The sequence below is a fragment of the Sus scrofa genome, chromosome 6 (assembly GCF_000003025.6).
Source record: "Sus scrofa isolate TJ Tabasco breed Duroc chromosome 6, Sscrofa11.1, whole genome shotgun sequence".
In the NCBI taxonomy this organism is placed as follows: domain Eukaryota; kingdom Metazoa; phylum Chordata; class Mammalia; order Artiodactyla; family Suidae; genus Sus; species Sus scrofa.
Window position 1 is genome coordinate 63,740,945 of NC_010448.4, and position 24,654 is coordinate 63,765,598.

At 54.9% G+C, this 24,654-nt stretch overlaps 2 protein-coding genes across 3 annotated transcripts in view; both read right to left on the bottom strand.

Moving 5' to 3' along the window:
• Positions 1-16,516, bottom strand: part of SSU72 (SSU72 homolog, RNA polymerase II CTD phosphatase) — a 29,143-nt gene extending 12,627 nt beyond the window's left edge. The window contains exons 1-2 of the mRNA XM_003127502.5: positions 13,802-16,516; positions 3,221-3,364 (exon numbers count right to left, since the gene is read on the bottom strand). Of these exons, the coding sequence (XP_003127550.1) occupies positions 3,221-3,364; positions 13,802-13,980 (323 nt within the window). The 5' untranslated portion in view covers positions 13,981-16,516. The remainder of the gene's footprint in view (positions 1-3,220; positions 3,365-13,801) is intronic.
• FNDC10 (fibronectin type III domain containing 10) lies at positions 21,115-24,539 on the bottom strand. 2 transcript variants are annotated; one of them, XM_021097460.1, is made up of 2 exons: positions 23,166-24,539; positions 21,115-22,846 (listed from the first exon to the last, which is right to left on the bottom strand). In XM_021097460.1, exon 1 carries the CDS (start codon positions 24,537-24,539, stop codon positions 23,871-23,873), a length of 669 nt encoding a protein of 222 aa, XP_020953119.1. In that variant the 3' UTR covers positions 21,115-22,846; positions 23,166-23,870. The 2 variants fall into 2 exon arrangements, with proteins under 2 accessions (XP_020953119.1, XP_020953118.1); XM_021097459.1 differs by having other exon boundaries at positions 21,115-23,030.

The following is a 24,654-nucleotide window of genomic DNA, read 5'->3' on the forward strand; positions in this document are numbered from 1 at the left end:
AACCCTCGGAGCCTCCATCAGCTTGACCCAGGAGCCACACTTAAAGCCCCATGAAACAAGCATGAAGCTGCTGTATTCGAAAGGACGCCTCAGGGGAAAGGAATCAATTGCGGGCGGGGGCCTTATAAGTAAAATGGAAGCTCAATACTTGCCACAAGCTGCATGACCCCTACAGGCCAGGCAGAGGCTGGCTGTGCAGAGGCGGCAGAGCCATAGGAGGGGAATGGGACAGGGGGGCGGGAGAACGTCCCACCCCATGCACGCCCTGTGGAATGGTACACCTGGAGCTGTTTCAGCGACAAAGCGCTCAGGTCAGAGAGGCAGCTGCTGCATCAGGAGCCCAGAGAGAAGATGCCTGCAACCTGCCCGCAGAGAGGGAGTTGAACCCGGGTTTGCCAACCCCGGGATGGGAAGGGAAAGCAGACCCCAACCAACCCAGTCTAGCTTTACTCAGGGGCTGGAACACACCCGGGGCAGGTGCTCCGAGGCCACAGCAGTCACGTGGGACCGAGGTAGGAGGCCCTCAACTCCACTCCTGCTTGTGGAGAGAACTCAAACCACACATTCACAGGCAACAGTTAACAACAGAGCTCCAGGCCCAAACTCACCAAAGGCCTGGTAAGCACAAGGTCCCGGCGGTACTGCTCGTCCTCAGGAGCCTGCCCGGCCGCCAGCAGGTCTCCGGGCCCAGTCCCGTCCCCCGCCCCTCCCCGCCCCGGCCTCCGCTCACATCACTGTCCCCAAATGCCAGCCTTTCCTGAGCGTCTGATCCGCAGGTTACAGCGCACGATGCTCTTCCAGTTGTGCGCTGCCACCTGTAAAAGCTGGCACCTCCGCAAAAGCCCAGGGATTCGATGGGCTCCAGACGGGTTTTCAGCAACTGGGGAGACAGCGCGGCGTGGGGCTCACGTCACCACTGACTGCCAACCCCTCCCGAACTGGCAGGACCCACCTCTGGTGTCTTGGCAGTGTCCCAGTGAACCCCTGGCACAGAAACCCCTCCCTGACTGGCCTCAGGCTAATGGGCAAAGCTAAGCAGAGCACCAGGCCTGGCCTCCTTCTGCCCCTTCCTCCCCCACCCAGAAGCCAGAAATCCCACCCAAGTGAAGCCAGTAAACCGACGTGTGTCCCCCCACCCAGAGCCTCTGAGAGGAACCGACAGGAGCCTGTGGGGGCCACATCCCCACACCCCCCAGAGGGTGAGCACAGCCACCCCGGTCGCCCGACTCCTGGGCCGGATGCTTCTGAGGCCATGGTCTGAGGTCACCCATAGAGGATCTCAATCCGGAGATGCTGGCCGATGCCCTTCCGCCCAGTTCCCAGGGACACACACAAAATCCCTCCTTCTCCACGTTCCTCGTTCCTCGGAATTTGGTCTAAAACGCGTAAACACTGCCTACGCCCAGAAATGGCTCCGAGGTGGTGATAGTTAAGGGAGTGTCAGCAAGTTCACTACTATCTGTTTTCTGCACAAGAGTCTTAAAGAAAGAATGGTTCTGAGCACTAACCTCCAGACAGACGGCGCCTGAGGATGAGGCTATGGACATGGAGAGTCCGCGCCGTGAAAGCCTGGCCTTGAGACCAGGCTTTGTCCAGGTGAACAGGACCGGGACTAACCCTTTGGGCAAGACTAGGGCACTCCTGCCACACAGATCTGGGGGTGGGGCCTCCCCTGCTGGGGCTCAGACCCAGGACGCAAGCAGGGCCTATCACTGCACCACTGAGACCAGGACACAGCTGGAAGCTCCCCGGAAATACGTGGAGCTTTTCCTAACGCAGGTTCAGGGCTCCTGAGAAAGGGGGCGTGCAGTTTCCCAGTGGTGCAGCAGGTGAGAGATCCAGAGTTGACACCAGAGTGGCTCGGGTCACTGCTGTGAATGGGTCTGATCCCCAGCCTAGGAATTTCCATGTGCCAAAGGCGTGGCCAAGAATAAAACATACGGGGGGGGGGGGGCACTGCAAATTCTCAGCAGGGCTTCCAGCCCCAGGTCGGGCCTTGGGACTGCAGGGTGGCTCTGGTGCATGTGGGTCCTGGACCCCAAGATCAGTGCGTCACAGAGGTCCCACAGCCACATGACCCAGCCGCTCCCTCCGCCTGGCTGCGGCACTGCCAGGAAATGCGGGGGACTCTGGCCAAACACCCCCAGTGACGTTTACCTGCAGCCAAAGAGCAGAGGGCACAGAAGCCGCTGGCATCCGCAACACTCTGCCGGAATGACCTCTGGGGCCCCTCGGAGCTAACAGACTGATCTACAGTTGTGCGGAAGCAGTTTACAGTTTATTGAAGACTGCAAGAGTGTCAACGGGCCGCATTTCCCACGTGGTGTCTATGCCCCTTTGGCTTGGCATGCGTCCGGGCTCCATCCTGGGAAGGACCACCACTCAGGGAACAGAGGGAGCAGCTCGGGGTGAAGCAGCCCTCCCATCAACACCAGGACGGGAGTTCCCGTCATGGCACTATGGAATCGAATCTGACTAGCATCCATGAGGAGGCAGGTTCGATTCCTGGCCTCACTCAGTGGGTTAAGGCTCTGGCCCTGCCGTTAGCTGTGGTGTAGGTTGCAGATGCGGCTCAGATCTGGTTTGCTGTGGCTGTGGTGTAGGCCGGCGGCTACAGCTCAGATTCGACCCCTAGCCTGGGAATTTCCGTGTGTCGCGGGTGCGGCCCTAAAAAGAAAAATTTACAAACGAAACAAAACAGGATGAGCTCAGCCATGCGACAGCCCGGTGTCAGTCAGAGGTCTGTTTAGGAAGCCCTGCCTTCGTGGGAGTCTTAGGGAACAGACCCGGTCTGTTTTCGCTCTGCCGAAGTCAAGTCCGCTCTAGCTGCCGGCTCCTAACACGCATCCTCCGGCAGCCAGCCTGGCCTCTTGTGACCTGACCCTCCGGAACCACCACCAGGGTGTGCAGCACTGCACGCCCGCACACACACCTACCTGAGGAGCACAGAGGAGGGAGGCCAGCAGTGTGCAAAGCCACGGGATGCCATGGTTGCACCTTTCTTGCCTGAGCCGCCCAACTGTGTCTTCACGTACACACCTGCGTGTCCTGCACGCCCAGGGCCCCAAGGGGCTCCAGCCCATGGACTGTCCCCCGAGCACCAGATGAGAAACCCAGGACCCGCACACCCGCCACCCTGCCTCGCAGACGCCCCTGAGTGGTGCGCACGGTGACACCTGCCAGAGAGGAGCGCGGGGCTAAAGGGCGACCCCTGGGATGCAGTTCTTTGTCCTTCCTGAGGAGGTCGTTGTACATCTGGTCGTACGTGGTTCTGAAATCGTAGACGTTCGGCTTGTCGGGCGCTGGTCCCGGGAGCTTCACGTGAGTCCCTGTCCCGAAGGACCGTACGCTGAACCCTCGTTTGCTGAAAGACACAGAGGACCGCAGCTGGATTAAGACCGACACGAGAGCTGACGGAGGAACACGAACTGGGAAGTGGACCGAATGAGCACGTCTGGGTTTGCTTGTTTTTGGCATTTTAGGCCATCCCCGCACCCAGTGGATGCTCCGAGGCTGGGGCTGAATCGCAGCTACAGCTGCAGGGCTACGCCACAGCCACGCCAGATCTGAGCCGCATCTGAGACGGACACCACAGCTCACGGCAATGCCGGGTGCCCGACCCCAGGATCAACCCAGGGATGGACACTGCATCCTCGTGGACACCAGTTGCCATCATGGGGAACCCTTGAGCAATTCTGCTGCTATCACAACGTGCTTTTCAGTTCTTAACTATCAGTATTTTATTCACCCATTTTTTTAAAATCCTGTAGCATGTCACACAAAAGCTACATAAAGTTAATCTAAACGGAAGACGAAGGATCCTTTAACAGAGGGAATGAGTCTCTCTCCACTGTGATGGCCACAGGGCAGACACACAGACCAAGGAAGGTTCCATGAGAGCAGCCTGTCACCTGCCCATGTCCTGGCTTCTGTGCAGGATGTGGGGCCATAGAATCCCTACTTTCTGATGCTAGCTAAGAAGGGGTCCCCTTCCCAACAGGTCCCCAACTACCTGTGCTGCTGGCTTGCCAGGAGAGGAGAACCCATGCTGGGAGCACTCCCACAGCTATGGACCCTGCCCTGGAACTGACAGCCCAAGAGAAGGAAGCCAACCAATAAAAGGGGAGCGGGCAGGACATGCGGCGCCCACGCGAGACCAATCGCACGCCAAGAACCAAGCGTCATCTCAACACACAGGGGCCTCACCCAGGTCTCGGTCAACCTGCCAGGGACCTCAAGTGCTTTCACACTCGCAGCGGGAAGCCTACATGTTGAGTGTTACAAGGGCCTTGGCTCTGAGGCTGCAGGGTAACTGTCTCAAGCTTTTTTGTTTCTACTGCAATTCAGGGGCTATCTGGCCGGTCTGGAGACAGTGCTGGCTTCACAACTGGGCGGTGCCATGAGCCTCCAGAGGCCCCAACCACCCACACACCTAAGTCACAGGTAAGAAGCGCATCCCGTGGGAGAAAAAGAATGTGTGTGTGTGTGTGTGTGTGTGAGAGAGAGAGAGAGAGACTGGGTCACGCTGCTGTACAGTGGAAAACTGACAGAACACTGTAAGCCAGCTGTAATGGAAAAAATAAAAATCATTAAAATAAAAAAAAAAAAATCACAGAACTCCCAATAAAGAAACCTCTAGAAACAAAGAAGCAGCAGCTCCCAAGGTCCCCAGGCCAGGGCCCTCCCCTGCAGCTGGGTGGCGACCAGGGAGAGCCTGTGGGGGACGCAGAGCCAACACCCACCAGGTGAGACATGCAAGCCTCCACCTGACACGTCACTTCTGGAAGCCCAGCCTGAGTCCTCCGTGCTAGTCCTTAGACTGGCAGGTCACCTGTTGCCGCCACGAGAATGAGGCATGGCTCTCGGAAGAGCGCAGCCACTGCACGTGGACTAGGGTGTCCTGGGCAGCCATCTGGAGAGACCCAGCTCAGATATCCCTGGCCCACATCCTCTGAAGATGGAAAGAGCCAAGGCTTGTCCCTTGGTCCCCAGCAGCCCCGAGCTGTGCAACCAACCAGGCACCCGAAGACGCCCGTGATGGAGAGCAGGTGGCAGCAGACGAGTGAGGAGCACACCGGTCCAGGCAAGCAGCACGGCAGCCCGGGAAGGGAGGGCGACCAGGCCTCCATCCGGACTGAGGCCAGTCCTCAGCAGCTGCCAGCTCTGCTCACCTGCAACCAAAGGCCTATCTCCAGAGGTCTCCAGCGGGCTCGCAGGTCCTTAACTCACTGTGCCACAGGGGCAACTCCTTCATCACTTTTTTAAAAATTTGATGTTTAGTTGTTTTTTTTTTTAGGGCCATACCCACAGCATATGGAACTTCCCGGGCTGAGGATCGAATCCGAGCAGCAGATGCACCAACACTGGATTCGTTAACCCACTGCACCAGGCCATGGACTGAACTGGAGCCTCCACCGCAAACCGAACTGCAGTCAGATTCTTTTTGTTGTTGTTGTTTTTTGTTTTGTTTTGTTTTTGTCTTTTTGCCATTTTCTTGGGACACTTCCGCGGCATATGGAAGTTCCCAGGGTGGGGGTCGAATCGGAGCTGTAGTCACCAGCCTACGCCAGAGCCACAGCAACGCGGGATCTGAACTGTGTCTGCGACCTACACCACAGCTCACGGCAACGCCTGACCCTTAACCCACTGAGCAAGGCCAGGGATCCAACCCGCAACCTCACGGTTCCTGGTCGGATTTGTTAACCACTGCGCCACGACAGGAACTCCTACAGTCAGATTCTTAACCCACTGAGTCACAGCAGGAACTCCCAGCACTTTCTTTTTTTTAATCGCTATTTCTACATCTTAGTCACTTCTTTCTGGTCATTCCTTTGAGGTACTCGGCCATAATTAAAGCGGGGGTTTTTTTGTTTTGTTTTGTTTTGCTTTTGCTTTTTTTAGGGCTGCGCCAGCAACATATGGAAGTTTCCAAGCTAGGGGTCAAATCAGAACTACAGCTGCCAGGTCCCCAACCCACTGAACAAGGCAGGGGATCGAACCCACATCCTCATGGTTACTAGTCAGATTCACTTCTGCTGTGCCACAACGGGAACTCCCAAGAATTTATTTAAAGAAACCCAACCCTTGGAGTTCCTGTGTGGCTCAAGAAGTTAAGGATCTGGTGTAGTCACTGTTGTGGTTCTGGTTACAGCTGTGGTGTTGGTTTGATCCCTGGCCTAGGAACTTCTGAATGCCGCAGCCAAAGGAAAAAAAATTAAGGAGCCCGCCTCTTACAACTACATCAAAATTTATTACAGTGAGCACAACTACCCTTTTTTTTCCTCTTTTTACGGCTGCCGCACCCGAAGCACATGGAGGTTCCCAGGCTAGGGCTCCAAATGGTGTTGTAGCCGCCGGCCTACACCACAGCCACAGCAACGTGGGATCCAAGCTGAGTCTGTGACCTACACCACAGCTCACAGCAACGCCGGATCCTTAACCCACTGAGCGAGGCCAGGGATCAAACCCACGTCTTCACGGATGTTAATCGGGTTCGTTAACTGCTGAGCCACGACAGGGACTCCCAGGCACAACTACTCTTGCAATACGATAGTGAAATACACAATGAATAAGCTTTGATTTAGCCAAGCAGCAGCAGAGGAAACTATTAAATCCCAAGTGGCTAAAGTTTCAAGACTGAAAAACCACTTCTGTTTCCACTGGCGGCAGGTTTACCACTCCATCTTGATCCAGCAGTATTTTCTCAAGCGTACTATGTGCTGGGGGTACAGCAGTGATCAAAACAGACGCAAATCCTTCTCAAACACTCCGAGAGTGGGGCCAGAGTAAGGAAACCCTGGACACAGGACGCCGGAGCACAGTGATGGCAAAGCCTCAGGGCAGGAGGTGGGGCTCGGAGCGTGCTCAGCCCCCTCGCACCCGGGGACTGGACCCCAGGACGTTTCAGGTTGGGTCAGGGCAGGTGCGCCACGGAAAACCTGCCCACGGGGCTCCTGGCACAGGGTCTCCCACCCCTTCCCGCGGGGTCAGGGGTCTAAACAGCCGGGATGGCTCCTCCCTCAGCCATCTCCTGTCACCTGAGCGGTGTCAAGTGTCAAACGAAACCCTGTCCAGGTCACTAGAAGTCTGTCGACCCCGAGATGACCTTCTCCCCTTGTGCGTCCCTAGCAAGGCTTCTAAGAGCGCGGCCGCCGGGTCTGCGAAGGTGGCAGAACCCCGCTGGCGGAGGCCTCCCAGGTAGAAGCCACCTGGTGGGGCGCGCTGACCTCTCCACACTGCCCCCCAACTTCCTGAAATGCTCCTCAGCAAGTTTAAATATAAAATCACACCAAAAAGTTTGTTCTTCCCCCAACAAAATGTTCACGAGTGGCAAAAAGGCTAGTAAGCAACAGAAGCGCAGGTGCCTCTAAACTCGTGCACCCGACAACACAGTGCATCCCGTGGGTGACTGTGTGTGGTGACATGTTTCCTACATAAAAGGATGGAGCACTATGAAAATGTCTCCGACAACCAAACAGCTGTGTCTCAAGGGCCAACTGTTCTGTACTTAACAGATCTTCTAGACAAGTATTTATCAGAGTTATCAGAAATCTATCAGAAAAGTACGGAAATCATGGTATGTATTATGATACAAACACTAAATTACAGAAGAGATTACGGTATCACAGGGAAATAGAACTATTTCGATTGTTATTCCATTGCCTAAAGGATGTTTTAAAATAACAAAGTTAGGGAGTTCCGGTCGTGGCGCAGTGGTTAACAAATCCGACTAGGAACCATGAGGTTGCAGGTTCGATCCCTGGCCTCGCTCAGGTTAAGGATCCAGCGTTGCCTTGAGCTGTGGTGTAGGTCGCAGACGTGGCTCGGATCCTGCGTTGCTGTGGCTGTGGAGTAGGCCGGCGGCTACAGCTCCGATTCGACCCCTAGCCTGGGAACCTCCACATGCCATAGGTGCAGCCCTAGACAAGACAAAAAAAAAACAAAAACAAAAAAAAATAGAAAATAAAAAAATGAAGACAGCACAGGTTACGGTATTTTTTCTATTTTCTGTAGTGTGGTTATTAACCTAACTCAAAAGATTATTTGGGTCAAGACTGACTCCCAGGGACTGCCAACCTCCTGTAAGCACAACCACCCAGAAGTGGGACACGTATCTTCCTACAGGTAAAAATCGCTCCCCGCGCACTCAGCCCAGTTTCCAGCCACCAGCTGACCTCACGTTTGTGGAACACGGGCCATCACACTTAGGTGCCTGCCTACAATTTCGCAGTGGTTCGGCCAGAAGACCGGGCAGTGCTAACACGCCAGTCAAGCTTAGGTCACCACGAGCAGAACATGGGCCTTAAGCGCGTTTCGATAAACGTTTTCGGGAGTTTATTTTATTCTCAGCCTCCCACAAGGTCGAGGAGCCCAGAGGCTGCTGAGCAGGAGACCACTGCGTGCAGAGCTTGTGACCCCAGCGCTCGGCGCTTGCTCCTGCTCAAATGCCTCTTTCCAGGCCTGCTCTCCCTCAACCCGGGCCTCGCAAAGGCCGGTCTGCTCTGCTGGTCACCGCCGGCCTCCCAGCGTCTCCACGCTGCCGGTGCCAGCACAGATGGGTTCTCGGGATCCGGGGCTGCTTCCAGCACCAACACTGAGGCCCTCAGTGCCACTCACTCATCACGGGAAACCCTGCTCTCCTGCTCTCAGCTCCACCTGCTCTCACCTACAGAAGCTTGAAGAAGGTCCTTCTTCAGGGACAATGTTTTAGCTGCTGCAGCTGATACCACGCTTGGTCCACCAAGATTTGTCTCAACGGTCACACTCACACAGAAACCTACCCTCTTCCAACCACCCTTCTGGTCTTAGCTCTGCCTCCGGAACGCAAAAAGCAAAAACCAGTGCAGTCCCTTAAAATCTACGGGGGCAAATGTGATCTCCTGTAGATACCTCCTCTGCCATCCTTAAAGATCTGACTTCAAATACTTTCACCTTCCCACATGGTTCCCAGTTTACTTTCTTCAAGTGCACCCAGAAACGAGACACCAGAAACTGCGGCCAAAGGCAGCACAAGGCAGAACTGACCATCCCTTCCCGGTTTAACGTGTTCCCGACAAGGGGAGGTTCAGCATTGTCACTGCTTTTTGGATTTTTTTGGCCGTGCCTGTGCTACATGGAAGCTCCTGGGCCAGGGACTGAACCCACACCAGAGCAGCCACCCGAGCTGCTCCAGTGACAACACCAGATCCTGAACCTGCTGAACCACAGGAGAACTCCCTTTTTTTGGCCACCCCACAGCACATGCAGTTGTTAGGCTAGGGATCAGATCTGAGCTGCAGTTGCCACCTAGGCTGCGGCTGCAGCAACGTGGGATCCTTAACCCACTGTGCAGGGCCCGGGATCAAACCCGCATCCTAGTGTTCCCAAGACACTGCTGACCCTGCTGCGCCAAGGCGGGAACTCTGGCAGCAGCACCCTGATGTGAAATCTCAGTTCTCAGAACAGGGACTGAACTCGGGCCGCTGCGGGAAAAGTGCCAGGTGTTAACGGCTGGAGCACCAGGGAACTCCCCAGCACCAGGACTGTGAGTGTGCTGGGTTCAGACCCTGTCGAGATCCCGGCAGCCCTGAGGCTCCGTCCCCGTGGAAGAGGAAGTCTGAGCACCTCTACCCCAGCGTGGCTGGGGCCCCACGCTCCAGGCACATTAGAATTGAGAGCCACCACCCCAAATGAGGGAGTCATGGGGCCTCGCTGGCTGCTGCACTCCCCACACCCTGGGTCCTTCTCCAGCTCACGTGCTATGCCCTCGTGAGCCTCAGTGCTGCTACTCATCCATTTATCAGGACCAGAGCCCCTTGTGTCCAAGCCCTTGTCACTTGCGAGCTGGGGCTTCTTGCTCTGGGTATCATGCCCTCGCCCGTGTAGGTGCGGACACCCTAAGAGCCAAGGAGGAACTCGGATGGCATCTGGAAGGCACCTGGCCCAGAGGAGCTCAAGAGACTGATTCCAACCCTTCCTCAGTCTGCAGCCCCTCTCTTCCTCTTCCCGGAAATTACACTGCCTAGCAAGTCACAACTGAAAACAGAATTGTAGAGCTTCTGAAACTCAACATGGCCCTTAACATCTAAGAGATAGTTTGGAACAAAAAATAAATTGGCTCCAGAGGAATATCTTAATCCACAAAGAACAGGAGGCTCTGCGGAAACAGTCTCCCTTCACCCTCAAGAACCCAAAGGTCTCCCAGGACTGGCATTTCAAACAATTTAGTAACAAAAAGATCAAGACTGACCACCCAAGGGAACATTATGACTGGCTCTAGAAAACGCCAACATTTAGTAACATCTGTATTCGACTTGTCGGAATGACACCGCCCGAGCTGGCTTTCGACAGGGCAAAAATAAAGTAAAACTGAGTTTCACTGATAAACTATCTACTGTGCATGTTCAGTTGACTCCGCCCCTTTTCCTGTCTCGTGCCAGAAGATCTCCTAGGCACAGTCGTAACCAAACTGCACACACAATTTTCCTTTTTGCTTATTATGCTGTTTTTTTCTTTTCTTTGGAGGGCTGCACCTGTGGCACGTGGAAGTTCCTGGGCCAGGGATCAAACCCGAGCTGCAGCTGCCAGCCTGCACATCCACAGCCACACTGAATCCGAGGTGCACCTGCAACCCATGCCACATCCTACGATGCTGGATCCAGAGTATGCTCGCAGACTCTGTCATGTTTTTAGCCCACTAACACCCCTCATGCCATTTTTAATGCTGTTCACAGCATTCCTAAGGCATAAATCTCTACATCTTTTTTAAGCTCTCTTATTTGTAACAAAAATCATCTAAATTTTTTTTGTTTTTGGCCAAACCCACAGCATATCAAAATTCCCAGGCCAGAGATACAATCCAAGCCACAGCTACAGCAGGGCTCGATCCTTAATGCACTGTGCCACAGCAGGAACTCTAAGAGGTGTAAATTTCTTAAAGATGCTTTTCGACCCTTTCATCATAGAGATAAAGCCATACGTAATTTTCAAAAGTGAAAACTACACAAAAAGTCGTTCAGTATCAATGGCAGTTTTAAAACTAAAGGAAGGATGAGATCTTTTTTTGCCCCAGGGGCATGAAAAGATGTCAACAATGACCATATTGTGAGGAAATGGGAATTCCAGAAACAGGTCCTTTTCTGATAGTTGGGTAAAATGTATGAAAATGTAAACTATGTCCACCTTTTGACTCAACAATTCCACCTCTAGCAATTTATGCCAAGAAATAACTAGAAAAGTGTGCAAAGCCACCTGGACGGCACAAGGCTGTTGACACGATAAAACTGCAAACAAGTCCATGTCTGCCCCTGGGGGACGGTGCAAGTGACGGCTGCACAGGAGCTGATGACCAGGCCCTTCCGGTGCAACCCCGCGCCGTCACTCCACACGAGCAGTTATGTTCCACCCAGCACGTCAAGGTGAAGGCAGAAATGACGTCCGCCCACAATCATATTCTCTGGAGAGAGATCCCAGCACACCGCTTCGAGCTCCCTTCCGTGCGTTTGTTTGTCCAGACAGCACCCAGAAAGGATGCGCACAAACTGGCACCCTGAGGGCTCACCATCTTCTTCACCTTCTGGCTTCCCACAGGGAGAATGTCTTGCAACAAGCAAATGCTGCTTTTTTAACAAGGAAAACACCCCCAAATGTAGGCATTTTAGAAATTCACACCTAAAACAACTTGGCTTCATGGCACACATGATGTATCTTACCCCCAACTTCCTCCTTTGGCCTCGTTCTGAGTCTACCCTGTTCAGGTGTAAATATGAAAACAAGTAAAATGGTAAAAGCACATAACACTCCTGCTTTGTGCTTATTCGAGGGGCTCTTCTGCACCCTCCTTTCCACAGGAGACCCAGTGCTCTGTCAACCACTGTGAACTAAGCAGAGGCTTGAATCTTACAGTGATGTCCAGGAGGAGCAACCCGGTAAGACTTTGATTTATTAACAAAGTTGCTACAGGAAATTTAAAAACATTTCCTTTTGAAAGACTACATCCAACTTTGTTATGCAGATACAGAAAAGCATAAACAAAAGATCACCAGCCAGGAGTTCCGAGGTGTCTTGGGAGCGCTGGGAAGCAGGTTGCCCCCCCACCCACTCCCAGCCCCACCTGGCACAGTCCGTTAAGGATCCTAAGGATCCAGCGTTGCCCCAACTGTGGCTTGGAGCTGATTCCTGGCTGGGGAACTCCATATGCCTCCATACGCCTCCAGGCGGCCAAAAAAAAAGATCATCAGTCAGAAGCAGCAGAACGAGGTGGTCCTCCAGATTTCTTGTTATTCTAATTTAAGATATTAAATCTTATTTCCCTTAATAATTTTCCAGGAGTGTGAACCTTGCTTTCTTTTCCTTAAATTTCCCACTTTTAGGAAAATTCTGAACAGACTGCAAATGCAGTTGGGGGGGTTCTCTTGTGGGACAGCGGGTTAAGGATCCTGGGTTAAGGATCCTGCGTTGTCACTGCAGCAGCCAAGTTCCACCCCTGGTCAGGGGAACTTCCCCAAGCTGCAAGAGAGACTACAAAAGGGGGGGGGCAGTTTGGGGATCAGGTCGAGCATACTATAACTCTAACACCTTTCCAGTGTTAAAACAACGTTACAGTTTACACAACTCCAGTTTAAAAGCAAATTTCACATTGGTTTGCTAGGTTCAAAGCATTTCACACTCTACCAGATACTGACAGGAACGCAATACTGTTGACAACTGTGCTAGATGTTAGGAAGAACTGAACTCGTAATTAGCAGATGGTGGACACCTGGCACTTTCAGTTTCATTACAAATGAGGGGGTGGGGAGAATTCTGATTTCCCCAAGTTACTCAGGAGGATCAAAACTGCGGTAATAAGAGAGGGCAGGTGTGGTTGTCCTGTAACGTCCACGTAAGCAAACTTGGGAGGAGAAAAACTTTCAACTTAGTTTTTCTATCAAAGTTGACATGTATCGCAACGGCTCCGTTTCACATTCTGTGAAGTGATTAAAAAAAAAAAACTTTATCCAACGGGAATAAACTTTTATTAAGCACAAACCACACCAGGGTCACAAAAGTGGAGTTCAGTGAAATATGAACTAGAAGCGTGAAACCAAACTCACGTGTAGTTCAGAAATGACTGGAGATTTTCCAAGGGAAGAGGGAGGAGTTTTTGCATGAGATTTGAAAACCGAGATGTGCATAAATATACAAATACATGAAATCAACAAAATTGGCCGTTCCCGGTTTCGTTTTGTTTTTACGACTTGTTCTATCCTCGAGTTCTGTTGTGCAAGTTTTCCAGATTTGACAAAAGGCGACACACCCTGCAGACTGGAGGACTATCCTCTGGTGGACCCAAACCTTGGTCTTGGAACTTACCGCCTCACTGGTGACCATTTAGGCCACTGTTTTCAGATGCACAGACTTGCGTACAGAGTAGACGCAAACCGCACCAGCCTTTGGTGTTTACTAGCAGCTCTGAGATTTCCACGACCCAGAAACCCTTCGGCTGAGACTCTGACCTTTCCGTAATGCTAAGCACACGTGAGGGGACCGCGAGGTAGACCGAGCCTTGTCGATTCCTCGCTGCGCTCGGCCCCTAAGCCCACGAACCCGGGCGCTGCGCGGCATCTCGGGCATCCTTTGGGGGCCGGGGCGCACCGCCCGTCTGGGAACGGGGCTGCCCAGCAAGGGCAGGGGAAGCGCGGGCCAGGAAAGCGGCCGCCGCCACACAGCATGGGCCGGGAAACGGGACTGCCCAGCATGGGTCGCGGAGAGATGCGGCCGGAGGAACGGCCAGTAGGGCCGGTGTTCGTAGGGCGCGCTGGGCCAGGGCGGAGGCCCTAACTACCTGAGGATGTTGTGCGCCTCCATGCTCCGGTTCTGGTTGCTCGAGCACACCACCGCCACCCGCAACGGCGACGACGGCATTGCGGTAGCCGCACCGTCCGCGACTCCCGCCTCCGAGCTCCCACCCAGCGGCGCCGCTTCCGCGCGAGGAAGATGGCGACCTCGGTGCCCGGAAGTCATGACGCGCAAAAGGCGACGCCGGCGACGTAGCGCGTCGGGATGTGCGGCACGGACGTACGCAAGGCGTCCCGGCGGCCTCCCCACGCCGGCCGGGAGCGCTGGGCAGCGGACGGAGGGAGGCCCCGCCCCGCGGGCGCCCGGCCGGCTGGCGAGCTCGCCTCTTCTCTGTGCATGAACCACAGAGGCCAGCGCCCCGCACAGGAGTCGCCGTCCGGCCCAGCCCCGCGCACCGGCGACCCGACGTCGTCACGAGCCGCCGCAGTCGCCGGGAATGACGCGAAGGCACCGCCCCAGCTCAGATGATGTCACGAGCGCCGTCGCCGGGAATGACGCAAAAGGCGCTGGCCTGCTGGGACGGCCGTTGGAAGTGGCAGGTTCCGGGCAGCGTCTTCCAGGATGGCTTTGCGCGCTTCCGCCTGCCCCTGGCGACGCCCCTTGTTCTCGCTCCTGCCACCCGAGCCGCCGTGTCTCCCTTTTCTGCTCTGCCGAAGACTCTACGAAGTCTGACCTTTAAATGAAGTCGTGGAAGTGTTTGGAGAGGTGGTTAGGTGCTTTGAGAAGACCTCCCCGGTTAGGAGAGCAAGTCGATTGAAATCCTGGGGCTTGTTTGGAGGCCCTGCGGGTTTGAGATACGGGGTTGTAATTTGACCGAGAAACTAGGCAACCCGGTTTTGTTCTCCAGCCACTTGGAGTGGCCAATGAGTTGGTCTTCTGGTATGTGCAGCAAAAGGAGGGGGCGAGGGAATGGCGGTGCTCCGACGTGGATCCAGGCTGGCTGAGAAGTGAGGACACGAAGGGACGGTGGCAGTGGAAAGGTACCGTGTGCGCTGAACTGGAGATCCCAGTGGAGTGGAAGAAATGTCGCTGGGGCCAGAGGGTGGTAGAGCGGGATGCTTGAAACTGGGTGTAGAGGGAGCTGCCTTCTGAATGCCTGGAGGCTAGGCGTAACCGTAGGCACCGATGGTAGCAGATGGTAGCAGACCGTCTCGCTGTTGGAGAGGGGAAAGCTCTGAAGCCGGGGCAGTGAAGGACCATCTTCACTGATAGTCGGTTGTCCTAACATTGCTCCGGATGTTTTCATGGAGAGAAAGGTTGAGGACCAGGCACTCAGACTGTTTAAGTCAGGACCCTTGGGCCTGGTGTGAGGGAGGCCGGTGCAGGATTATAGCAAGGAAGTGTTTACTTGGAAGGACTTGGGGGTGTGAGGGATGAGTGAGGACCAATGAGGGCGTCCTCCCCTCCCACTCTCTGTATTTAAACACACACAGAACGCAACGTCCAGAGGGACCTACCCTGGAATGTGGCAGTGGGACCGCAACCCTAATGGCCTAGGGTTAAGGGTGCTTTATACTTATAAAGAATGCTCTTTATACCTTTTTGAATTCCTTGACTTTGTATGTTATGATGGACGTGTATTTTCTCTAACAACAACAACAAACAATAGAGGTGTTTACATTTGGAAAACAAGACGCCTCCATGGCCTCCCCAGTGTGCTCAGAAGGCATAACCTGAATTCAAAGACATTATGGCCTCACCACACCAGTACTGATCAGTACTGACCATTCCAATACCAATATAGTAGCTGTCCTACCTCACCTCTCCCTACCTCCTGTGTAGAACTTAACGTCCGCCAACTGAAAATTGCTTGTCGGTGCCTTACCTCTGTGTGTGCCCCCCAGACCTCAACTCAGTCCAAGTACTGAGATCAGATAGATGCCGCCCACTTCAAGAAAGCTCACCCATGTCCTCCTCTGCCCGCACTGGCCTTTCTGTCCTGGCTAGGGACCTTCTCTCTGGCGCTCTGTGCTGCTCTGCCCCACTGCATGCACAGACTCTGAGCTCAGAAGGGCTCAGGCCCCATTCCCAGGCGAGATGGTTTTGTTGCCTTATGTCCAGTGCATTGAGAAACGTCTCAGGAGTTCCTAAGTGGGTTAAGGACCCACTTGGCTTAATGCCCAGGAGTAGGGTGATTAGAGCATATGTTTAGGTGTACTTTTAACTTTCTAAGAAACTGCCAAATTGTTTTCAAAGCAAATGTACTGTCTCACATTCCCGTGTGCAGTGTCCCACTTTCTCTACATCCTTGATGGCACTTGATGTGATTAGTCTTTTTAGTTTTAAATTTTTTAAGATCAATTTGTGTGTGTGTGTGTGTGTGTGTGTGTATTTCACAAGTATAATTTTGGAAGGGCTGTTTGACAAATTTATGCATTACTGCCAAATCTGTAGACATGCTCACCACCACCACTAACAAAAACACACATTTGCTCTTGGCTTTTTTAAAACACGTAAGTATGGGGAGTTCCTGTTGTGGCGCAGCGGAAATGAATCCGACTAGGAACCACGAGGTTGCAGGTTCAATCGCTGGCCTCGCTCAGTGGGTTGAGGATCTGGCGTTGCCCTGAGCTGTGATGTAGGTCACAGACGCCGCTCAGATCTGGTGTTGCTGTGGCTGTGGCGTAGGCCAGCAGCAACAGTTCCGATTAGACCCCTAGCCTGGGAACCATATGCCGAGGGTGCAGCCCTAAAAAGACAAAAGACAAAAAAAAAAAAAAAAAAAACAAAAAAAAACAGGCAAGCGTCCCATTGCATCACACACAGAGATGCGGTAACAGATCTGAGAACATAATTAAACAGTTGATCTTTCTTTCACATGATGTGTACTTGATAACATAATAAAAATATAATTATTGGTTTACATGAGTATCAGTGATTTGCAGAATAAAACCCATAGACCATAGACCCACCAACTTTTAGGGGCAGAAACGAGTAAAAAGGTATTAAAAAATAGCATTTTGACGTTCCTGGTGTGGCTCAGCAGTACAAACCTGACTAGTATCCCTGAGGTTTCCAGTTTCATCCCAGGCCCCAACTGGTAGGTTAAGGATCTGGCATTGCCGGCAGCTGTAGTTCCGATTCAAACCCTGGCCTGGGAGGTTCCATATGCCACAGTGCGACCCTGAAAAAAGAAAATTAAAAATGGGTCTTAACCGTGGTATCCTGGGAAGGATCTGAAAAGATTGGTAATTCATCGGTCCTAGGTAACATTTAGTGAATGCCATGGGGGACTCAAGAAATAAGCAGGGTGCTGGGCGGTGGGGGTGGGGCAAGATAAGTGGGCAAGGAAAATGAAAAATGGAAGAGAAGTGTCTGAATTTGGGCAAGTGTGAAAAGGCCACCACAGAAACTGCTTTAGTTGCCGCACAGACGTTCTATACACGACCTGCTCCTGGACCACCGAACGCCCGGTGTGGAGGACGATTTAAGTAGAGCTCACATGTCAGCATTGAGAAAACCTCACTTATTTGCATCGAGAAAAACAACTTGTCTGATTTGTAAAAAGCGTCATTAAGTATTCAGAGGTAGAAGTTCCCGTCATGGCAAGTCGGTAACTCTAATTGTTTTAGTCAGATGTGGCCTTTAAATTTGAAATGTTTCTCCTGAAGAATTTTAAAAAATATTTTTGTTTGTCTTTTTAGGGCTGCACCTGTGGCATACGGAGGTTCCCAGGCTAGGGGTCGAATCAGAGCTGTAGCTGCTGGCCTACACCACAGCCACAGCAATGCAGGATCCAAGCCGAGTCTACGACCTACACCACAGCTCATGGCAACACTGGATCCTTAATCCATTAAGCAAGGCCAGGAATCAAACCTGTATCCTCATGGATACGAGTCAGATTCATTTCCGCTGAGCCAAGATGGGAACTCCATGAAGATATTCTAAAATAAGAGAAACTTATGTATCTGACTATGATAAAATATTTAAATAAGCCTAGAAAAAAAGAAATATTTCTCAAAACTGTCCTATCAAATAGGAGCTATTAGACATTAGCTATGAAACAGGTACTTTATTTCAGCCTTTAGCTAATTTTCATGAAATATTTGTTATCTCCAACTTCAGTTTATTCTTAAGTCATTTATAATAAGACAATGGGGACTTCCTGTCATGGTTCAGAGGCTAATGAATCCGACTAGGAACCATGAGGTTTCGGGTTTGATCCCTGCCCTTGCTCAGTGGGTTAAGGATCCGGCGTTGCCGTGAGCTGTGGTGTAGGTTGCAGACTCGGCTCGGATCCTGCGTTGCTGTGGCTCTGGCGTAGGCCAGTGGCTTGCAGCTCCGATTAGACCCCTAGCCTGGGAATCTCCGTATGCCGCAGGAGTGGCCGTAGACAAGGCAAAAGACAAAATAAATAAGACAATGATTACACGTGGCCATGTCTCCAGAGTTCCTGCTGTGGTGCAGTGAGTTCATGATCTGGCTTGTGTCTGTGGCGTTTCTGGTTCAATCCCCAGCACAGCACTGTGGGCTAAGGATCCAGTGTTGCCACAGCTGTGGCATAGATTGCAGCAACAGCTCGGATTCCACCCCTGGCCCAGGAACTTCCTTATGCTGTGGGTGCAGCCGAAAAAGCAGACAAAAAAGTAAAAGCGAAACAAAGTGAAAAGCACCAGTGAGCTGCGGGACAACCTCCAGCAACTGATACGTGTGTCATCGCGTCCCAGAGGGTGAGTGTGCGCTCTGGCTAGAGACACTGCTCCTGGCCAGGCTTGAACTCAGGATTAGTGGTGCCTCTAATCCTTTTTGCCTGGTCTTTTCTTGGCCTGGTGATGGCCTCACACACTCGCTGCTCCGTCCTAAGCTGCACTTCTTTCTGTCTCTGCGTCAGTGGTCTTCCGTGCAAACTGCAGCTGTCTTGGTCCCAGACCCTCAACTCAGGAGAGTCCTGAGCTCTCCCTGACCCTCCATCTGCATCCTGAAACCTCTCCAGACAACAAGCTGGAAAAGTCACAGAACTCAGTTCACTTCCTTTCTCTCAGCGGTCCTGGCTTCCATCGCATTGCGCCTGATATATTTCGAACTGTTGTTTCATGTAACAGCTATAATTTTTTGAATTGTTTCAGATGAAAGGATAATTCTAGTCCTTGTTAAGCAGTAACTAGAAATCTCACACAGTCAGTTTTTATTTTTTGTGTTTTTTCTTTTTTCATCTTTTTAGGGCTGCGATCATGGCATATGGAGGTTCCCAGGCTAGGAATCAAATCGGAGCTATAGCTCCTGGCCTACACCACAGCCACAGCAAGCCAAGATCCAAGCCATGTCTGAGACCTACACCACAGCCCATGGCAATGCGGATCCTTAACCCACTGAGTGAGGCCAGGAATACAACCCATGTCTTTAAGCAGGATCCGGCATTGCCGTGAGCTGTGGTGTAGGTTGCAGATGCGGCTTGGATCTGGCATTTCTGTGGCTCTGGCGTGGGCTGGCGGCCATAGCTCTGATTAGACCCCTAGCCGGGGAACCTCCATGTGCCGCAGGTGTGGCTCTAGAAGACAAAAGACAAAAAAAAAAGATCAACTTGTGGTCAGTGAATCATAATTCATTTCTTTTATGGTTTCTGGATTTTTAAAAATGCTTTACAAGGACTCTGCTCTGAAATCACAGAATAAAACTTCATACGTTTAAAAAAAAAAAAAAAATGAGCAGGACAAGAGACCCCAGTGCAAAGGAAAAAGAAAGTCCAGGCGCTCCCTGGTGGCTCATCCAGTTAAGGGTCTGGCATTGTCACTGCTGTGGCTCAGGTTACCGCTGTGGTGCAGGTTCGATCCCTGGCCTGGACACGGGGGCGGGGCGGGGGGGGGGGGGAGAAGACAAGAGTCCAGATTCAGGAGTTGGGAGGGAAGGAAGGCAGATCCAGACACGTGAGCCACGTAATTAACACTGTGGTTAGGTTAACAGCAGAGCTGGCAAGTTGGGGACAGTGTCCCAGCCTACCTGCTCCCCGCCGAAGGGCAAGGGAAGCTTGGCTCCATTATATGTGACCAAGAGAACAGAGCAGCGATTGAATCCCACCCACACAGACTGTAAGAAAAAAAGAGCATATGGGGAGCCCCTTGTGGGCAGCAGGTTAGGAGCTGGTGTTGTCATTGCTGTGCTGTGGGTTCAATCTCCGGGCCCGGGAACTTTCATGTGCCACAGGCAAGGCCAGAAAAAACGGAAAGAAAATAAGATGGATGCTGACATCCGCCAGGTAGAGACATGCCCAGGAAACAGGCAGGTACATCTCTTACCTGAATGCCTCATCATAAGCTAAACAGAGTTTGGAAAATGATTTAAAAAAAAAAAGTTATTAGAAGAATGCCCTGCATCAGAAACGGGAAAATCTGGAGTTCCCATCATGGCTCAGTTGTTAACGAATCCAACAAGGAACCATGAGGTTGTGGGTTTGATCCCTGGCCTCAATCAGTGGGTTAAGGATCCGGTGTTTCCACGAGCTGTGGCGTAGGCCAGCGCTACAGCTCTGATTAGACCCTTAGCCTGGGAACCTCCATGTGCCACGGGTACGGCCCTAAAAAGAAAGAAAAGAAAGTTGATACAACTTAGAAATGAAACGGCAGATTTCTGACGGAGGGGAAAGCTGGGACTTTGAAAGAAAGGGGGGAGTTCCCATCGTGGTGCAATGAAAACAAATCCGACTAGTATCCATGAGGACTCAGGTTCGATCCCTGGCCTTGTTCAGTGGGTCAGGGATCCAGCATTGCTGTGAGCTGTGGTGTAGTTCAAAGATGCAGCTCAGATCTTCATTGCTGTGGTTGTGGTGTAGGCTGGCAGGTGCAGTGGAGCTTCGACTACCCCTAGTCTGGGAACTTCCATATGTCTTGGGTGTGGCCCTAAAAGGCGAAAAAAGGAAAGAAAGAGGAGCTGAGTGTGGCCCTTATATGCCTGCCTTCGGAAAGGGCAGCCCGACCCCCCAACCCAGAAGGGGGCTGCCGCCCCTCAGCCAGCAGCCCGCACTCGCTGAGGCCCTTTTCTCGGTTCCCACAACAGACGTGGCAAGGCTGGAGCAGGCGCTGGGTGGGAGGGACCCAGGACTCTCTAGACGCAGGCTGATGTGGCCACACTGCTCATCCCCTGGGCCGGGTCTCCAGCAGCCCCCTCCCCCCACTGCCCTTAAAGACGGGCCTGGACGCCTGTCCTGAGATCACCCGGGAAACGCCAGCCCCAAAGTCTACCCCTAGGAAGAAGCAGTTCTGACTGCGGGTCCCCACCCCAACACCCCCCCCCCCCAGGCCTGAGGCCGGCTGCTCTGGAGGCGCAGCAGCTGCCTGGGGGCCCCCATCCTGCATCCCAGCATCACTGCGGGGGCCGCAGAACCCCCCACCCCTGCCAGCACTGGACTCCAAGATCACAGAATGAGTGTGGGGGAGCCCTCCAGCTGACAGTGGACCACGGCTTGGGGGCAAGCAGGGAGTGGGTTTGGTGGCGGGATTTCAAGGCCCACGGGATTCAGAGCAGGTTCAGGCCAGGGATGGGGGCACTGGGAGTCTTGGATGGATGCACGGCAAATCGCAGCAGGGCCAGGAATGAGGAAGACCCACCACTCACTGCTCTCTGCCTGGCAGTCCCCTGGGAGCCTCGAAACACGCCTGGGAGTCAGGCTTATGGCCATTTCCAGTCCACAGATGAGGACTGAGGCACCTGGAGACCACGGTCCGGGAACCAGCCACAGATCAGAGAATCTAAGAGCGGGGGGTGGGGGGTTGTCCTCCGGGGCCCTGAGTGTCCCCTGCATCCCTGGGAGGATGGGGGCCACCTGGGGCAGGAGCAGTTTGTGGGGATGACAGCACATTCAGAAAGTGCTCTTCCTGGGCGCCCCACCACCTCCCAGGACCCCGGGCCTCCAAGAAGCCCCTGAACAAAGCCCGAGACAAGCTTCTGTGGAGCGGGAGCTGCAGGGCAGGGCTGACAGTGTGGAGAACCAGCTATAGGCCTCAAATCAAATTGGGCAGAGGTGGGAGTGAGGGGTCCAGGGCTGGTAGCTCCAGCTCTGAACCCAACCGCACCAGGAGCTGGAGGACGCTCCCCGGGTCCTCAGACCCGGGCAGCCAGTTCCACCCTGGCACCCATCACAGGTGGCCTGGGCCTGTGAGCGAGTTAGTGGGCCCAGGGGCCGGGCTGGAGACTGCGGGAGGCGGAACCCCTCTCACTCACGCCTCAACTGTCTAGACACTTCACAGCACCCCCGTGCCCTGGGGTGGGGGGGGATGAGTCACTCCTCCCAGCCTGGCCCGCCCCCAGCTGTTTGCTCCTCAGGGTCACAACCAGCTCCAGGATCTCAAGGTCAGCCTCCGAGGAGGAGGCAAGGGAGGGTAGGGGGGCTGTGCCACCACCCCCCAGCTCTAGCCTTGCAAGGGGAGGCCCTGGCCAGGGAGGGGACCCTTCTAGAGCCGCCTAATTGCAGCTTGTCACAGCTCAAGTGGGTCACCCCTGAGACTGGGCTATTTCTAAATGCAGCAGCTGCTGCCCCACCCCCACCCCACAGAGCAAACCCAGGAGAAGACGTTTCCCCCAAAACTGAGGGTGGATGTGGACGGGCCAGCAGTGAGACAGCCCGCCCGCCCATCACTGCCACAAGCCGCAAGGGCAAGCCATCTGAGCTCCCGGCCTAGGGCTGATCCCACGTGGCAGAGCAAAGGGCCCAGGGCCAGCCACCAGGCTGACGCTTGAGAACCTGGGAAAAAGGGGTTCAACGCTTCCCCTTTCCCTTCCCTCCCCCTCCCAAATAAGTACACAAGACAGTGGTTTTGGTCTAAGAACAATGGACATTTAGACACTGGTGCCAGGCTCACCCCTGACCAGTACCACGCCAGGGGCAGGCAGAGCAAAGACAGAGGTAGGGAGCGGGTGCTGCGGGGGCAACCAGCCAGGTTGCTGGTCGCTGCTGGAGTGGGGGTGGGGAGGAGTTAGCCACAGCGACTCCAGGAGTGTCAGGTCCAGGACCATCACAGTCAGGGGTTCGCAGAGAGCCGGGCCTGCACCCCTCCCCCGAGGCCCAGCATCACCAGGAGGCTGACGTAGGAAGGTCTGCCTGGAGAGGGGCAAGGGCCACTTTCAGGCCACGGAGAGTAGGCAGAGGAGCAGATGCTGGGCTCCTGGCCACCAGCTTGAGGAGGAGTGGGGTGGCGCTGCCCGTCGTGCTGTGGTTGAGGCTTGGGATCCAGGCCCCGGTGGAAGGTCCAGCTGGGCAGGGGGCCACCTCTATCCTTCACCCCCTGGATACAACACTGATTTTTCAGACCAGGTGCCCTGAGTCACCGAGGGAAGTCCTCCCCAGACACACAAAAGGAAGTGGAGGGAGCCTGGTCCTGGTGAACCGCTCAGCTCCCCCAAGGTCAGGGAGCACTCACCCCTGGACACAGCAGCTGGATGCTGGGCCGCCTCCTGAGCTGAATGATGGCTCCCAGCTCGTCAGACACCCAAACCAGACGCTCCCGCAAAGCATGGAGAGAGGGGCCCAGGGTGCTCCGCCAGAAGCCTGCACACGCCGCCAGTATCAGGGCCACGGCCCCTCGGACAGCGCTGGATGGAAAGCTGGCTCGTGCAGTGGGCCCGGGATACTAAGGCACGAAGCTACCTAAGCCCGCCGTCGGGGGTCGGGGGGGGGGGCGGGGCAGAGAGAGGACAGTCTCCAAAGGACACCCTCGGCAAAGCACACGGTGACCAAGCCGTGACGACAGGCCTGACTCTTCCAACTCGGCACAGGCTGCAGGTGCAGAGGGACGGCCCGGGATGTCAATGGCTCTTGCTGGAAGGGGCTCCAGGTTCTGATGGCTCCCCCAAAGGCCTCCGGAGAGCGGAGAGAACCCTGCTCAGGCCCCAGGGCCGGCCCCCAGGTGGAGCCTGGGAGGAGGATGCTCTGCCGGTAAGGTCGTGCGATGACTCCGAGGCCCCGGCGAGGGCCGGCCGGTGCCCCATCCAACTCCAGCAGACCCAGCATGGAGATCCTAAGGAGGGAGCAGGAGCGAGGAGGGGAGAGCGGGCCAAGGGCCAGGGGCCTCCCGCGCACTAGTCGGGCGGCTGGAGCCCGGGCGAGCGGTCGGGCGCCTCGCGCTTCAGGGCTGCCTGCGCAGGCCCGGGCGCGCGAAGGCTGGGTGCATGAGGTTCTCGGTGATGTAGGCCACCAGCAGGCAGATGACCACGAGCATGACGCAGATGGAGCCGCCCACCGCCGTCATGGCCACCACGATCTCCCGCATGCCGGCCGGCTCGGCGGCGAACTCCACGCACTCGGCGGGCTCCGGGGCGGCGGCGGCTTCGGCGCGCAGCGGCAGCGGCTGCAGGCACAGGCGGTAGCGCACGCCGTCGTGCACGTCGGGCAGCAGGTAGTCGCGGCAGGAGGCGCCGAGCAGCACGCGCTCGCACGGGAAGCGCGTGTAGGCGCCGCGCCACGAGCAGTTGAGCGCGAAAGCGCGCACGCGGCGCGCCTCGGCCGGCGCCAGGCGCCACTGCAGCAGGACGCTGCGGTTGCGCAGGACGCTGGCGCGCAGCGAGCGGCCGGCCGAGGCGTGCGCCGCACAGCCGGGCGCCTGGCAGCGGAAGCCCCGCGCGGGGCTGCGGAAGCACAGACGCCCGCCGCCCGCCTCGGGGCCCTCGGGCAGCACCTTGTAAGGGCACCAGGGCGCGTCGGCCGCCGGCTCCCAGCCCGGCGGCGTCGGGGCGGCCGCAGCGCAGGGCGGCGGCGCGCAGGCGGCCAGCAACAGCAGCAGCGGCGGGGCGCGCATCCTGCGGCTGGGCCGGGCGGCGGCGGCGGCGGCGGCGGCGGCGGCGGCGGCGGGGCGCGGGCTCGCGGGCGCGGGCGGTGGGTCACGCGGGCCGCACCGCCGCTCCCCGCACTTT

What these genes read in the sequence shown, in the direction of transcription:
- FNDC10 (XM_021097460.1), bottom strand. Translation starts at nt 24,539, where the DNA reads ATGCGCGCCCCGCCGCTGCTGCTGTTGCTGGCCGCCTGCGCGCCGCCG.